The sequence below is a fragment of the Oncorhynchus tshawytscha genome, linkage group LG22 (genome assembly GCF_018296145.1).
Source record: "Oncorhynchus tshawytscha isolate Ot180627B linkage group LG22, Otsh_v2.0, whole genome shotgun sequence".
In the NCBI taxonomy this organism is placed as follows: Eukaryota; Metazoa; Chordata; class Actinopteri; order Salmoniformes; family Salmonidae; genus Oncorhynchus; species Oncorhynchus tshawytscha.
Genome location: NC_056450.1, coordinates 8,027,451 through 8,045,159, shown reverse-complemented (window position 1 = coordinate 8,045,159; position 17,709 = coordinate 8,027,451). Strand labels below are relative to the sequence as shown.

The following is a 17,709-nucleotide window of genomic DNA, read 5'->3' as shown; positions in this document are numbered from 1 at the left end:
TAGCCAACACAATGTGCCATTGGAACAAAGCAGTGATGGTTGCTGATAATGGCTATGTATATATATTTTTTTAAATCAGTCATTTCCAGCAACAATAGTCATTTACAACATTAACAATGTCTACACTGTATTTCTGATTAATTTGTTGTTATTTTAATGGACAAAAAAAATATGCTTTTCTTTCAAAAACAGGGACATTTCTAAGTGACTCCAAACTTTTGAACGGTAGTGTGTGTGTATATATATTTTTTCATATCAAAGTATAAATAATACCAAATGTGAAAGCAGAGTACCAAAGTAGAATGCTGACTATTTCAGCGCTACAAAACAGCTATATAGATTCAATCAATTCTGAATTATTAAGGACTGGAAAGTGGTATAGAGTGAGAACATGAGTGAATGACAGGTGCAGGTGAAGATACCAGATGAAAAAAAATTGAATTATAGATTAAAAAATATAAACAGTTTCTCTTAAAGCAGTCATGTCTTTCAGGTCCTCTTTAATTTACATCCATCTGTCCTCCATCCATCCATATCTCCCGAAGCACCTCTCACAGGAGAAGCTTCCCATTGCGGTGTATTTTCAGAATCTTTCCTAGTCTCTGTTTTGCTGTTGCAAGTCCTTTCTTTGGACGTTTCCCTGAGATGGAGGTAGAAAGAAGGAATAAAGCAATGGGTAAGAAAACAGTTTGTCACATTTGTGAATCCTGTTCATTAGACACCAAATGGAGGAAAACAGACAAACAGGGAGGCATTATCTGGACATGTCATTTTCATATTCCGCTCTGAAATATTTTCTGTTGTGTGCCCTAATGAACACAACTCACAGGGGTTACAGCAACAACAAAAAATCCCATGACTGAAACTTAAGTCGATCTCAGATTGATTTTCTGTGGGAAAGTTAACTTATACTTTCATGTTAAAAAAGAAAAAAATGAATGATCATCATGCTTTTAGGGAAAGGATCATGTGCAATGTAAACTGCACGTTTTACCAATTACAGTCCTTTTCAATTGGATAAAAACATTTATTATTAAAATAATGAAAAAAATGAATCCATATGAAAGAAATCCGCCAGTGACGGAGAAAGAACTTTAACCCCTGAACTCATGTCTATGTGCTGTGAAGTTACCCGTGTGTTTCTACAGCCTTGACCTAAACGATTGGCACCCTTTATTCTTTATTAAGATGAGCAAAAAAAATAGGGCAGTGGCGATCATGGAATTTTGGATGATGGTAATTGGTCAACCAAATGACCGCCGTCACCGTAATAACTGTTTGGGCGGGGGGCGCACATTTTCTCCATGTGCCGCCATAGAAATATAATTAATAGAACGGGCGTCCTCATTCTATGATGGCATAATGGGTGGACTGGCAGCCATAGATGTGGTAAAGGATTCATTGGAACGCAGAAGTTCCATTTACCAGATTGGAGAACATTCAACAAATCTGATCTAACATAGTGGATATTCGCCAAAACCTTCATGTTTTATGTACTGTAACAGGCACACAATGTGCTTACTTCAGTCCAATTTGGATATATTTGCTATATAACATGTAGAAGTGACTACTAAATGCTAACTAACGTTTGTATAAGATGGTTAGCATAGCTAGCATACAGAAATGGTTGATGGTGGTCAAAATAATGTTTAACTGTAATGTAGTTGATCGTAACAATGACATGAACATGTGTTGGGGTTGACATCCATACAAGCATTATATTTCGAAATAATGTGAAATACACAAACAATAGCCTAAAAGTAGACTAATTTTGCTGGGGGGCAATGAGGAGTGTTGGGATCATTACCCAAAGGCACTTTCCCCCATGTGTTTCCATGGCAATTTCATTGTTTTGGCCGAGTTTGATTGACCTCTTTACCACATCTACTAAGAGTGTACCCATAAGTAAAATATGTGCTAAAATCTGCTGTAATTTGCTGATTCAACTGACATTACAAAAAATACATTCCATTGCATGGGGCACATCAGTTAAACATCATTTGAATGAACATTCACATTACCATGGAAATGATTGCATCACAATACCAGGCAGCCATTGTGAGTGTACGAATTAGTAGTCAAATTGCCAGGGTTAGATGTTGCAAGCCTGTTCTATTTCTGTGTGCTGCTGCTGCATTGTCATTCAGTCAGCTGTGCATTAGACCCCTCAAACTGGTTAATTTATTTTCTTGATGTCTGAACTATATTGTGTATTGAAAAAAAATGGAAGATTACACTGAACAAAAATAAACGCAATCAACAATTTCAAAGATTTTACTCAGTTACAGTTCATATAAGGAAATCTGGCAATTGTAATAAATTCATCTATGGATTTCACATGACTGGGAATACAGATATGCATCTGTTGGTCACAGAGATCTTTTTTTAAAGTAGGGGCATGGATCAGAAAACCAGTCAGTATCTGGTGTGACCATTTGCCTCATGCAGCGCGACATCTCCTTCGCATAGAGTTGATCAGGCTTTTGATTGTGGCCTGTGGAATGTAGTCCCACTGTTCTTCAAATCGCTGTGCGAAGTTGCTGGATATTGGCGGGAATTGGAACACGCTGTCGTACACGTCGATCCAGAGCATCCCAAACGTGCTCAATGGGTGACATGTATGGTGAGTATGCAGGGCATGGAATAACTGGGACATTTTCAGCTTCCAGGAATTGTGTTCAGATCCTTGCAAAATGGGACTGTGCATTATCATGCTGAAACATGAGGTGATGGCGGTGGATGAATGGCATGACAATGGGCCTCAGGATCTCGTCACGGTATCTCTGTTCTACTAATCATTGACAGTGCCCTCTGTTCATAATGTTGACATCAGCAAACCACTCACCCACATGATGCCATACACGCTGTCTGTACAGTTGAAATCGGGATTAATCTGTGATGAGCACACTTCTCCAGCGTGTCAGTGGCCATCGAAGGTGAGCATTTGCCCACTAAAGTCGGTTACAACGCCGCACTGCAGTCAGGTCAAGACCCTGGTGAGGACGACGAGCACGCAGCCGAGCTTCCCTGAGACAGTTTCTGACAGTTTGTGCAGAAATTCTTTGGTTCTGCAGTTTCATCAGCTGTCCAGGTGGCTGGCCTCAGACGATCCCGCACATGAAGAAGCCAGATGTGGAGGTCCTGGGCTAGCGTGGTTACATGTGGTCTGCGGCTATGAGACTGGTTGGACGTACTGCCAAATTCTCAAAAATGACGTTGGAGGCGGCTTATGGTAGAGAAATGAACATTAAATTATCTGGAAACAGCTCTAGTGGACATTCCTGCAGTCAGCATGCCATTTGCACGCACTCCCAAAACTTGAGACATCTGTGGCATTGTGTTGTGACAAAACTGCACATTTTAGACTGGCCTTTATTGTCCACAGCACAAGGTGCACCTGTGTAATGATCATCCTTCTTGATATGCCACACCTGTCTAGTAGATAGTGAACATTTCTCCTTTGCCAAGATAATCTAACATGGATATAAACAAATGTCTGCACAAAATGAGGAAAATTATATTTTTGTGTGGATGAAAAATGTCTTTACATGTTGTTTTTCTGTTCAGTGTATATTATTATACTTATATACTTGCTCAGAGAAAGAGATTATAACCAGTAATATGTTCTCTCAAAAAGATTCAAATTATTGCCACCTCTATTTCCAATACTTCAGCACCATCCCCTTTGCGAGGACAACGGTACTGAGCCTTTTTCTAAAATATTTTATGAGATTGGAGAACATATTTTATTTAACTCGGCAAGTCAGTAAAGAAAAAAATCTTATTTTCAATGACGGCCGAGGAACAGTAGGTTAACTGCCTTGTTCAGGTGCAGAACGACAGATTTTTACCTTTCCAGCTCAGGGATTCGATCTTGCAACCTTTCGGTTACTAGTCCAATGCTCTAACCACTAGGCTACCTGCCTCCCCAATTGGAAGGGATCTTAGACCATTCATCTTTAAGGCATATTTCCAGATCCTTGATATCCTTTGTTGGTGCTTATGGACTTCCCTCTTCAATTCAAACCACACATTTTCAATTGGTTTCAAGTCCAGAGACAGATAGCCATTGCGAAATGTTGATTTTGTGGCCAAGTTTCAGCCTCCCGGCAGAGGCAACCAGGTTTTAGGCTGAAATGTATTGAGCTCTTTGGCCACGCACACCAGTGGTTGGTTTGGCGTTGAAAGAAGGATGCTTATTACAGAAAATAAGGTCAAACTTTACCCAGTAACATGACATTTTGCCCAAAACCTTGTTGCCTCTGCCAGAAGGCAGCAACTTGGTCAAAAGTGGATCTTCCAGCAAGACAATTACCCCAAGCACTTATGTACTTACCTCCACCAGCTCCAGCGCTGCCGGGGCTAGCTAGCCCAGCGGGGGAGGCTGTAGAGGGGGAGTAAGTGCTGCTGTTCTGGGGGGAGAGGGAGGGTCGTCTGGAGGTGAGGAACACCCCAGGAGCCATAGCCGCACTCCCTCTGGGGCCCCCAGGGCCTGCCGTGTACTCATGGTCCAGTAGGCTGGCAGAGTAGCACTCCACCCTCTGCTCAGGGCTTAAGTCAGGGGTGGGAGGCTCCGGGGCTAGGGGGGGGGAGGGAGGTGGCTGTGGTGGGGCAACGGGGCGGGGCTTTTTGGTGTACTTCCTCTTGGTGGGTTTCTGGATCTCCTGGATGAATAAACAATAGAAATATTAGACATTCAATCATATTCCCTAGCTCCTCAGAGCATCTCAACATTTGGCTCTCATTTGTCTTTTGGTGATTGTCTCATCTTTTAATATTTTTTTATTTAACTAGGCAAGTCAGTTAAGAACTAATTCTTATTTACAATGACGGCCTACACTGAGCCAATTGTGCGTTGCCCTATGGGGACTCCCAATCATGGCCGGTTGTGATACAGCCTGGAATCAAACCAGGGTCATTAGTGACGCCTCTAGCACTGAGATGTAGCGCCTTAGACCGCTGCGCCACTCAGGAGCCTTCAAAATGTATTTGAATGGGTGTAAGATTTAGTAAAGGGCACTACCGCTACCTGCCCTACCTTTTTCAGAACATGAACTTGTCCCAAACTGTCCCCTAACATGCACAATATACAAAAGTATGTGGACACCGCTTCAAATTTGTGGATTTGGCTATTTAATCCACACCCGTTGCTGATAGGTGTATAAAATCGAGCACACTGCCATGCAATCTCAATAGACAAACATTGACAGTAGAATGGCCTTACTGAAGAGCTTAGTGACTTTAAACGTGGCACCGTTATAGGATGCCATCTTTCCAACAAGTCAGTTTGTCAAATTTCTGCCCTGCTAGAGCTGCCGAAGGTCAACTGTAAGTGCTTTTATTGTGAATTGGAAATGTCTAGGAGCAACAACTGCTCAGCCGCGAAGTGGTGGTCTGTCCTCGGTTGCAACGCTCACTACAGTTCCAAACAGTGAGTTCCAAACTCACTACAGTTCCAAACTGCCTCTGGAAGCAAAATCAGCACAATAAATGTTAGTCGGAGCTTCATGAAATGGCTTTCCATGGACGAGCAGCCGCACACAAGCCTAAGATCATCATGCGCAATGCCAAGCGTCGGCTGGAGTGGTGGAAATGCGTTCTCTGGAGTGATGTCGAGATCGGTGTGGAAGAACTTGACTGGCCTGCACAGAGCCCTGACCTCAACCCCATCGAACACCTTTGGGATAAATTGGAACGCCGACTGTGAGCCAGGCCTCATCTCCCAACATCAGTGCCCGACCTCACTAATGCTCGTGGCTGAACGGAAGCAAGTCCCCACAGCAAAGTTCCAAAATCTAGTGGAAAGCCTTCCCAGAAGAGTGGAGGCTGTTATAGCAGCAAAGGGGGGGACCAACTCCATATTAATGCCCATCGTTTTGGAATGAGATGTTGGACGAGAAGGTGTCCACATACACTACATGACCAAAAGTATTTCCCCTCCTCTCATCTCACCTGTTGTGCCAGTTTGGCAGCAGCTGCAGCAAGGCCAGTCTCTACAGACGCCACTCTGGCCCCCTCCCTCACTGGGCGCTCCTGTTTTGGCAGGGTGGGGGTTACCCGGGCTGAGGGAATAAGAAAATATGTTTGCGGGATTAATCAATGATATGTAACACTTTATTTGGAGAGTCTTTATTTGGAGAGTCCGCCTACAGATGGTTATTACATGTTCAACTAAGTATCAACAAATGTCCTTCGCTGTCGGTTTGGTCATAAAACATGTCCACTGTCTAACACTTGAAAATGGGTTGAGTAGTGAGTACCTTTGGGGCTCCAAGGAGTGTCGTCCCAGTTTTTCTTCCTCTTCATCTTGGCCTTGTTGGCGTGGTCCTCCTCATCAGACTCTAAGGAGGGATAGACTGAAACACACACAGGGGTTGGTCAGGAGGGTTGAGCAGTCAGGCAGGATAATGATAGTGACATCATTGGATCATTTAGTTTAGTATCCATCATAGTGCCTTGATTCGACCATGACTTAGTTCCCAGGTGAGCTAAACCCAATGTTTGTGGATTTGTTTTAGCCCGCCTGGGGAACCAGTTTGGCGGAGGGTGCAAATTTGAGACCATTCCAAAACTAATGCAGCGAGGGCAAGGGGAGTAGTCTCTGAGCAGTAGCCAGGCCAGGGGTATGTTCTTGTGCTCCTTCCTCCCATGACTCACCTGGTCAGAAGTAGTGCACTATACACGGAATAGGGTGCCATTTGGGATGCACACAGCCTATGGGAGAATCTCAATTGAGATTCTTCCTCTGACTCACCATACTCGGCGTCTTTAAAACAGGTGCCCAGAGTTTCCTGCTCGTCTGGGCTGTCCTCGTCGCTAAGGTGACGGGCCGGCCGCTTGACAGGCCGCTTCCCAGGGCGTTGGAACGTTGTCTTCTCTTTGGAGGCTCCTCCCCCTCTGCTCTTATTGGCTCCTGTCACCCACACGGCCCGCCCTCCTTTCTCTTTGACCATGCCCAGGCCCTCAGAAAGCCCTCCGGAGACAGACCGAGGGGAGGAAGAGGAGGAAGAGGAGGAGGAGGAAGAGGATGGAGGGTTGGCCATGGAGAGCATGCCCTGGATGGCATCTCGCGTGCTGGGAGAGGCTGGGGCTTCCTCACTGGAGGGTGGAGAGGGAGGACAAGAGATGAATGATCACCACACAAACAGCACTAAAATGTAGAGGACGTATGTTGCAAAAATGTATATTACGCAAGTTAACCTGTTCTGTTTATGAAGGCAGTGAGAGAAACATTCATTCTCCCAACTTCATTGGCTCCCATTTTGGATACATTTTTCCTTTGGCAATCTGATGCCAAGGCAGAATGCAAATACATTTTTCAAATGATTGACTTGAGTTCAAATAGATAAGACAATACGTGGTAGTCTGACTGCTCAGAATATCTGAACACAAGTTGCAGAGGGCTGGTATTGAGAATAAAACAATATGATTAAGGTTTCTGAAATGTCCAGAAGTGTCAGTCAGGCCCTACCTGAGTGCAGAGTCCAGCCCTGCCACCTGTTTGCTGGCTTTCAGCAGGTCCAGGATTCCTCCTGCTCCACCCTTCACGCCATGGACAGTCATGGTCTCCTCCTCATCTGTGGTGTAGTCCTCCTCGATGTCAAAGTCCACCTCTCCTGGTTCTCTGATGCGATGGGGGTCAGAGCATGGCTTGGCCCTCGGCAGCTTCCTAGGAAGACCTGACGCAAACAGGATCTTGTTCAGTGTATGCATGGAAGAATACCATTTGAAACTGTGTGAAATGGGGAGGAACTAATAGAAATGCTACATTTGTATGTTTTCCTTAGCAAAAGGTTGTTACAACGTGTGCTCCTGATGGAAAACGGTCCAGGCATACATACACAGGTTTATAGTTTGTTCCTTGCTCCACCATCGGACCAAACCTGCCCCAGACACCAATGATAAAACTGACTGGTAGATTACGCCACTCTATCCCAAAGGATGCCTAAAAAGTGTTTTTTATTGCTTTCATATCAATTTAGCCTCAAGGCTCGGAAGGCTGAACCGAATGCCCCAACAAGATCAGAAAACGTTGTTTATTGATTAGTAATGCTATCCCGAAAGAAGTGCTCTCAAAGTATATTTCCATTTGTACTATATCATGTAAACTTACCACTAAGTTTCTTCTTGCTGGATCCCCCAGCCTTGCGTCGTGGAGGTGGTGTCTCGTCAATCTGTAGCTCGTCCTCTGACTCAAAGTCTGACAGTGCAGACACTCCCATAGCATGGTGCTGGAAGTGAGGGGCACGGCCGGCACTGTTACTGCCGCCCGAACGACCACCCTTCTTGCTGTGGTCAGAAAGAAAGAAACTTCTATGAACATGTCGATGACACAATGTCAAATGCAAACAGAACGTGATAAGAGATAAAGAGGTCGCCTGACATCCCAGTCTTACCCCTGTATTTTGCCGTTGGTCAGCACCAGCTTCAGTTTGCTCTTGCTCATTTTCCCCTGGAACTCCTCCAAGGGTAGCTCAAACTGGAGATGGAGAGAAATCACAAGCACCCATTAGCATCACGAATCCATGCAAACAAACACTGTACTCAGGTTCAGAGCTGAATAAAACTAGAACTTTCAACTTTATTTGTCCCAGAGGGATTTTCTTTTTAGGTAAAAGGACTATTTAAATGTGCATTTCATTTATTAAATGTATTCGACAAGGACAAGGCACATCATTCACCAATTGAACAGACGTACCTTGTTCTTGTTTTTCTTGTTACCAGATTGGCATTTCTTCAGTGTGTGTTTGGTGTGGATCTCCAGGAGATCCAGCTCTCCTGCCTCTTTCATTAAGCCCTTTTGGCCCTTCTTTTTGGGACTGGGGGACACATCCTTGGGTTTGGGGCCTCTCTTCTTCCCCGGGGGGCGGCCAGGGCTCTGGGAGATGGCTAGAGGGGAGGCTTTGGGGAGGGGCGAGGGGAAGCCCTGTGTAGAGGTGAAAGGAGCCGCAGGGCGGCCTTGCTGGAAGATGTCCTGGAGTGGCAGAGAGGACAGAGTACTCTCACTAAGCCAGACTGAAATTAATTCATACACACTCATATGCCTGATAGGGACTCACTATAGTGGTGACCTGAACTGTACAGGCTCAGATATGATGGTAGATGAACAACTAGGCCAGTCTAGTAGCTTGGCTCAGTTTGCCTCAGTGTACTTTTTTGGGCTCCTGAGTGGTGCAGCAGTCTAAAGCACTGCATCTCAGTGCAAGAGGCGTCACTACAGTCCCTGGTTTGAATCCAGGCTGAATCACACCCGGCCGTGATTGGGAGTTCCATAGGGCGGCCGACAATTGGCCCAGCGTGGTTAGGGTTTGGCCGTCATTGTAAATAAGAATTTGTTCTTAACGGACTTGCCTAGTTAAATAAATATAATCAATAAAAAAAGTAAAAAAATATTTGTCAGTGTCTCCACCTCCCCAGGCCAGCTTACCTCCACCAGTCGTATCTCCTTGGCCAGGTCCTTGACCAGTTGCTGGGTCTTAATGGTCTCTGGAATCTCCACCTCGTGGTCAGTCAGCGACTGGTGGGAGGACAAAAACATAACGTCACCATAAGACACAAAGAACTATAGCGCCCACTACAACTAGCTTCCTGATATCTTGTGCCATTGCGCATAATGTTAACGACGGACTATGACAGATGTTATAAAGTCTTCAGTGGCTGCTATAAAGGCTTGATGAATGCATACATAAGGGGGCCTACAGTAAAGAGCTACCTCTTTGCGTGTCCAGGTGCGGAAAGCGTTGTTGAGGGCCTTGGCTCCGTGGACCAGGTAGGTAGCAGGATGTCTGCGGTTCTCTCTCAGACCTGCAACATAGACGTTATCAAGGTTCTTGACATACATTGCCCAAAGAAATGCAGATCCTTAGAGAGCAGAAAAGCATGTTTATGATGAAGCACCTCACCTCTGAATGTGTCAAGCAGGTGCTTGCCAACATACCAGCACACAGTCTCAAAGTTTGGGAAACTGAACAGGTCGGCTGTACTCAACCTCTTCTCTATTTCATACGCTCTGATGGGGAAAGAAGACAGAACACAGGGTAAATGATTATAAACATTTGGTAATTCGAATGTATAGTACAATGGTATTGGAAATGTATTGAGTGAGCCATTTTCAAAATGGCATTGTAGTTATGAATGGTAGAGAAATGTTGCTATGATCAGTTCAGATAAACTGAGTACCGCAAGTGATGCGACTCACGTTTTAGTAGGAGGCAGGAGTTAAGGGACTTACCGGAGCTGCATGTCAATGTTGAGACTGTGTAGGAAATTCCCTCCGAAAGCCACACAGTCCACAGGAGTCAGTACAGCATGGATCCATCCTGAGAGAGAGACACACAAGTACATTAAAAAAAACATACACCTTAGCCAAATACATTTAAACTCAGTTTTTCACAATTCCTGACATTTAATCATAGTAAAAAATCCCTGTCTTAGGTCAGTTAGGATCACCACTTTATTTTAAGAATGTGAAATGTCAGAATAATACTAGAGAGAATTATTTATTTCCGTTTTTATTTCTTTCATCACATTCCCAGTCGGTCAGAAGTTTACATACACTTAATTTGTATTTGGTAGCATTGCCTTTAAATTGTTTAACTTGGGTCAAACGTTTTAGGTAGCCTTCCACAAGCTACCTGAAACCTCAGTCAGGTTTGTAGGCCTCCTTGCTTGCACACGCTTTTTCAGTTCTGCCCACAAATTTTCTATAGGATTGAGGTCAGGGCTTTGTGATGGCCACTCCAAAAATGTGACTTTGTTGTCCTTAAGCCATTTTGCCACAACTTTGGAAGGATGCTTGGGGTCATTGTCCATTTGGAAGACCCATTTGCAACCAAGCTTTAACTTCCTGACTGATGTCTTGAGATGTTGCTTCAACATATCCACATACTTTTTCTTTCCTCATGATGCCATCTATTTTTTTAAGTGCACCAGTCCTTCCTGCAGCAAAGCACCCCCACAACATGATTCTGCCACCCCCATGCTTCACGGTTGGGATGGTGTTCTTCGGCTTGCAAGCCCCCCTTTTCCTCCAAACATAACGATGGTCATTATGGCCAAACAGTTATATTTTTGTTTCATCAGACCAGAGGACATTTCTCTGTGCAGTTGCAAACCGTAGTCTGACATTTTATGGCGGTTTTGGAGCAGTGGCTTCTTCCTTGATGAGCGGCCTTTCAGGTTTATGTCGATATAGGACTCGTTTTCCTGTGGATATAGATACCTTTGTACCCGTTTCCTCCAGCATCTTTACAAGATCCTTTGCTGTTGTTCTGAGATTGATTTGCACTTTTCGCACCAAAGTACAATCATCTCTATGAGACAGAACGCATCTCCTTCCTGAGCGGTATGACGGCTGCGTGGCCCCATGGTGTTTATACTTGCGTACTATTGTTTGTACAGATGAACGTGGTACCGTCAGGAGTTTGGAAATTGCTCCCAAGGATGAATCAGACTGGTGGAGGTCGACAAAAAAAAAATCTTAGGTCTTTTCCCATGATGTCAAGCAAAGAGGCACTGAGTTTAAAGGTAGGCCTTGAAATCCACAGGTACACCTCCAATTGATTCAAATAATGTCAATTAGCCTACCAGAAGCTTCTAAAGCCATGATATAATTTTCTGGAATTTTCCATGCTGTTTAAAGGCACAGTCAACTTAATAAAGGCACAATCAACAGGTGAGTGAGTACCCCATTTAGCTGGTTGAGAGAATGCCAAGAGTGTGCAAAGCTGTCATTAAGGCAAAGGGTGGCTACTTTGAAGAATCTCAAATATAAAATATATTTTTATTTGTTTAAAAGTATTTTGGTTACTACATGATTCCATATGTGATATTTCATAGTTTTGATGCCTTCACTATTATTCTACAATGTAAAAAATAGTAAAAATTAAGAAACTCTTGAATGAGTAGGTGTGTCCAACCTTTTGACTGGTAGTGTATATGAACTGGCACATAATATACGGAGTTCTGACAAGCTCCACCAGGAATGCACTGTATATAAAACCCATCACCAGAAGCAATAACAGGCCTGTCACAGCACTAGTCCCTGTTTCAGAAGACCAACCATAACATCTGACCCCACTTTGTTGAATACCTGGGTAAATGAAGAGGGTGAATACCTGTTGGGATGAAGAGCGTGTTCCCCTGTTTGACAGAGCACTTGTAGCACATGTCCACCTGGTCCCCGAAGAACATCTCGTTCTGATTGGACGAGGAGCTCCAGCGCTCAAACAAGGCAAGGTTTGCTGGCGTGGGGGAGATCAGGTAGAAGATCTTCTCACCCTGAGAGACACACGTAGACATTTATCTAACAGTGACAGCGCTCATTAATCAACCTTTCCGTTTCCACATCAACGTGAAAGTGGAAAGTTAAAAGGAGAGAATTTTCATCCGTCAGGCAGACACAGCATTATAATGATGAACAAGGTAAAGTCAGGCATGGACATCATACATTCAAATGTTATATCGCTCTTAAGTCTCCTAGTATATAACGCTCCAATTATGCATGTCAGCACAGCAGGAAGAATGCCTAGTTCCAACAGTCCCTTTACACAATCTGGCCCATAAAATGTCCCAATAACTGCCCTCTTCTTACCCGTAGTACATGGTACCAGACAGAGGTACCTCCGAAGTCGATGTGGAAGTCTGTGTAGCTGTCCTTGACCCCCATGAGGCAGTATTTCTGGACGTTGGGCCGCTCAAACACGGACTCCTCAGGCCACAGGTTCTCCACCCACGACAGCTTCCTCACTATCTTCGGAGTCTCCACCAAATTTGACAGCCTGTGACAGAAAATTGACATTTGACTTTTGTTCAACCAAATTACGTACTGATGACAAGGAAGACCCCTAGAGAGCAATACCAACCAATGAGTGCATTGACACAATAACAAGCAGTGTGGTGTACCTGGTCTCAGAGAACTCTAGGCTGATGACGTTGAGGACTCGGTCTCTGTTGGGGCTGTTGTAGTACTCCACAAAGTCCCCTAGGCGCATCTTCAGGTCAGCTTGGCGAGACACGTCAATCACATCAATCTCCCTGTCCGGACCTATAGACAACACGCAATCAATCAACAAACAAAACACGTCTTGCCGCTCCCCACACAGAGTGCTTTATTCCTGCACCGTGATCATATATAACATCTCAACTTCACAGAGGTCTTGTTGTGTGAGATAAGACCGTAGTTTCCTCTGGTAACCTACACTAGGTTACATCTCTTATGGTAATGGTATGTCAAGTCGAGACGTGACTAGTTAAAGAGCAGGTATGACAGAGCCTTGTACTGTATGTAGAGTTGCAGGTTTACATTGAAATTTTAATCATTGAATTGAGCAGATGCCCTTATCCAAGGAGACTTACTTAGAGTCAGTGCATTCAACTAAGGTAGGTAAAGGTACCATAGATGACAACATATAAATCAGTGTTCTAGTTAATGATGTGGGGAAAACAAGCAAATATTAAAATAACTGCACGTGAAACCAAAATTGCCGCTAAAGATGGAGAGGTTTACCGATGTAGTGCTCTACGTCGTTGACGCCGAAGTTCCCCGGGGGCAGGTTCATGCCCAGGCCGTCCCTTCTGAGGACCATGACAGGAACACTGAATGAGCGCTCCTCCAGGAACTCCACTGTCAGCTGGGCCCCCGACGGCTTTAACAATACCTCATCAGCACTGCACATACACAGAGAGATTGGAAAATAGTGAGGGATACAGAGAAATAGAATAACGAATGGGAAAAGCGTCCCAGACTGCTGCAATTTCACCGTACACTCAATATGGCAGATATGGTATTATTATGCAAAATTCAACTTCTATGAGAACCAGGTCAGAACTGTAAAGTTAGAGAAAATGATTAAAGTACCACTCGAAATGATACATTATCTGACACTTAAAAAATGCAGATTCAAAAGCCATATTGTCGATCACTCAGATAGTTTTGAGATGCTATACTGTATGGACGCATGCAAAACGCTATGCATGAAATAATTTACATTATAAGTGTCGGGTTGGGTTCTTTCTCTGCGAGGCGGTCATTTTAGGTGAATGTTCATGCTAGATAAAAGACAGTGTGGAAGAGAATGAACATGTATAGACATAATGTAATATAGGAGGTTTACCTTGGGAAGGTGCGGCTTCGTAGCTCCCTGACAAACTGCGGGCTGCCTGTCTTTACCGGTCGACCAGAAGTGTCTCTTCCGCCAGCATCAGCCTGCTTGGTACCTCCACGCCGCTTCCTCACTGCGGAACATACAGGGGACAACAACAGACTTGCATTACAACCACGCTACTACTACTTGTGCTATTACAACCACACTACTAGTGTACTATTACTACTAGGCCTACATTACTACTAGTAGTATTACTAAAGGCAGACCAGGTAACGAAACTGACAGAAGTGAGGAATTGTTATGTGTATTGGCATGTGTATTTCTATAGAGCCGGGTTCCCTAATCCTGTCCTAGAGTACCCCTAACCATTCAGAATGTATTCAGAACTAGCACACCTGATGTTACAGATTCAAACAGGTTTGAAATATGGGTGAAATATAAAAATATAGCCTGGGAAGCAAATTCAAAGAGACTGAGAGGGACTTACTGACAGAGGGCCCATGGGTGACCTGACAGTTGGGACAGTGGTACAGGTCAATCTCTGCTGCTTTGTCTTCCTCCACTCCAACACAACTAGACAAACAAACAAACAAAAATGTACTCATAGCCTACTGTATACAGTCAGCAATTATAATGAACAAAAATATAAACACAACATGCACCAATTTCATTGATTTTACTGAGTTACAGTTCATATGAGGAAATCAGGCAATTGAAATACATTTATTAGGCCCTAATCTATGGATTTCACATGACTGGGAATACTGATATGCATCTGTTGGTCACAGATAACTTAAAAGTACCATCTCGTAATGGTACTTTTATGCATTCAAATTGCCATCGATAAAATGCAATTGTGTCTGTAGCTTATGCCTGCCCATACCATAACCCCACCGCCACCATGGGGCACTCTGTTCACAACGTTGACATCAGCAAACTGCTTGCCCACACAACGCCATACACGTGTTCTGCGGTTGTGAGGCCGGTTGGACATACTGCCAAATTCTCTAAAACATTCAATTCTCTGGCAAAAGCTCTGGTGGACATTCTTGCAGTCTCCTTGCCAATTGCACGCTCCCTCATAATTTGAGACATCTGTAGCGTTGTGTGACAAAACTGCACATTTTAGAGTGGCCTTTTATTGTCCCCAGCACTAGGTTCACCTGTGTAATGATCATGCTGTTTAATTACCTTCTTGATATGCCACACCTGTTAGGTGGATGGACTATTTTGAAGGAGAAATGCTCACTAACAGAGATGTAAACAAATTTGTGGAAAAACATTTTTGAGAAATAAGCCTTTTGTGCATATGGTACATTTCTGGGATATTTTACTGCATCTCATGAAACATTGGACCAACACTTAACATGCTGTGTTTATATTTTTGTTCAGTGTAGTAATGCTCAATGAAACTGAAATATAACTTACCTTCCATGGAACCAGTCTTGACATATGTCACACTCGATCATAAAGCGTGTGACATCGTAGGGCAGGCGACACAGGCAGTACACTGGAACAGACGCCATACTGGGAGTGTAAACTGACTGACAGTTAGGCTTAAATCTACTCTGTGAATATGGCAGCACGACACTAGTTTGCAATTAGAATTAGTTTATGGTTGCATTGACCTCTGAAAAAAAATATATAGTTCAAATGGCGTTTGTACTGAAGCAGCACAGGGCAGTGCCAGTAACAGGTTAACTGTGGTGTGTCACTTCACTTGGAATAGGTGCCTAGCCCACTGCTTTCTGTCACACATGGTGCATTGTATTCGCCATGATTAGGCACCTGTTGAAATGGGAAAGAAGAGAGCACAAACATATCTGTCAAAAAGTCTGCAGGGATGTGGGTGTTCATTTGAGGATAAGAAAGATAAGCTCCTCTAAGTCGTTTTACTGACCGAAGGTTCTCACTGTAAGTTGCTATACTTGGCTCGCTAGCAGTGGGTCTGAATAGTAAGCTAGCCCACGATTTGGCAATACAAAAGTTAGCTAGCTAATAATAACACTTCTAAACTGGCTAATAAATTTATGGGGAGGGGTAAGGCCTTGCAAAATGTCTGACAGCTCTCGCATATGAATTGGAATTCAGACAAATAACTGGCTAATTAGCTAGTACTAGGGGAGGGAAAGTAACATTAGCCAGTTAGCAGCTTAGCTAGCTAACTATAGTAGCTAGATTTGTAAACACTGCAGCCTGGCTAACAATGGCTTTTCGCAAGTACCTAGACTATGCTAACGTAACTAGCTAACAAACGAAAAGCGCAGGTAATTGAACGTTACCGATTCATAGCAAGCTGGTAATAATGTGTATTGGTTCAACGCTATCTTTTCGTTAGTTGCAATTCAAGACCACACATAGCCAGCTGTTTATTCGCTACAGTAACTTAGTTGTTAGCGCGACATGCTAGCCACCATTGGCTAAGCTTAGCAACTTAAGTTAGCTGGTAACGTTAGCTAAACAGCGGATAAGTCTATATTTAGCTAAATATATTGCATTTTATATTAGTTTATCGTGAAAATAGTATTGAATTACTTATAAGTAAGTTGTACGTTCAGAAAATCGGTCCGAAATAATTTCTTACCGGGATTTAAACTGTCTGATTGCTGCAGAGGGGCCACCGGCCAAGCATTCGAAATCGGTTGAAATCCTTACGAAAGGCTGAGGATCGATGAGGCCTTATTATGCAGCGCAAAGTATTCAAAAACAGCCCTTACTGCATTGTCTTTTCCCCCCACAAATGATACCCGGGTGTGTCGGTTAAGTCACAAAATGTATATTGCAGGGTTTGAAAAGATTAAAAGACCACTACATGAGCACTGTTACTATAAACAACTCAGAAATACAGACATTTGTGATGGAGCAACGCCATTTCAAAGCACTCGCATAAACTGTCTGTAGTTGAAGGAACAATAAAGTTGCGCTAGTGAAGAACTACAATAGCGGCGGCACATGAATACTTCAAATGTAGGCCTACACACAAAATGAAACAATATTTGCATTACAGTTGAGTAATTAGTGTAATAACCAGCTATTGCACTGTAATAACTGCAATAACAACCTGGGCCTGTAATTATACTGAACAAAAATATGAGTGCAACATGCAACAATTTCAAAGATTTTAGAGTTAACAGTTCATATAAGGAAATCAGTCAATTGAAAGAAATTCATTAAGCCCAAATCTATGGATTTCACATGACTGGGAATACAGATATGCATATGTTGGTCACAGATACCTTAAAAAAAAGTAGGGGTGTGGATCAGAAAACCAGTCTGTATCTGGTGTGACCACCATTTGCCTCATGCAGCGCAACACATCTCTTTCGCATTGAGTTGATCAGACTGTTGATTGTGGCCTGTGGAATGTTTTCCCACTCTCTTCAATGACTGTGCAAAGTTGCTGGATATTGGCAGGAACTGGAACAAGCTGTCATACACATCGATCCAGAGCATACCAAACATGCTCAGTGGGTGACATGTCTGGTGAGTATGCAGGGTATGGAAGAACTGTGACATTTTCAGCTTCCAGGAATTGTGTAAAGACCCTTGCGACATGGGGCAGTGCAATTATCATGCTGAAACATAAGGTGATGGCTGCAGATTT

The 17,709-nt window shown here is 43.5% G+C and overlaps 1 protein-coding gene across 2 annotated transcripts; it reads right to left on the bottom strand.

The window, feature by feature from the left end:
• Positions 1-160: 160 nt before the first annotated feature.
• On the bottom strand, positions 161-17,019 carry LOC112221678 (histone lysine demethylase PHF8). 2 transcript variants are annotated; one of them, XM_024383909.2, is made up of 21 exons: positions 16,690-17,019; positions 15,534-15,893; positions 14,593-14,678; positions 14,115-14,244; positions 13,508-13,668; positions 12,904-13,045; positions 12,593-12,779; positions 12,117-12,279; positions 10,232-10,319; positions 9,903-10,009; positions 9,713-9,804; positions 9,428-9,517; positions 8,699-8,974; positions 8,397-8,479; positions 8,114-8,289; positions 7,472-7,679; positions 6,755-7,098; positions 6,261-6,356; positions 5,953-6,062; positions 4,337-4,664; positions 161-640 (listed from the first exon to the last, which is right to left on the bottom strand). In XM_024383909.2, the coding sequence occupies exons 2-21, from the start codon at positions 15,629-15,631 to the stop codon at positions 552-554; spliced, it is 3,054 nt and encodes a 1,017-aa protein (XP_024239677.1). In that variant the 5' UTR covers positions 15,632-15,893; positions 16,690-17,019; the 3' UTR covers positions 161-551. The 2 variants fall into 2 exon arrangements, with proteins under 2 accessions (XP_024239677.1, XP_024239678.1); XM_024383910.2 differs by having other exon boundaries at positions 14,115-14,235.
• Positions 17,020-17,709: the final 690 nt, after the last annotated feature.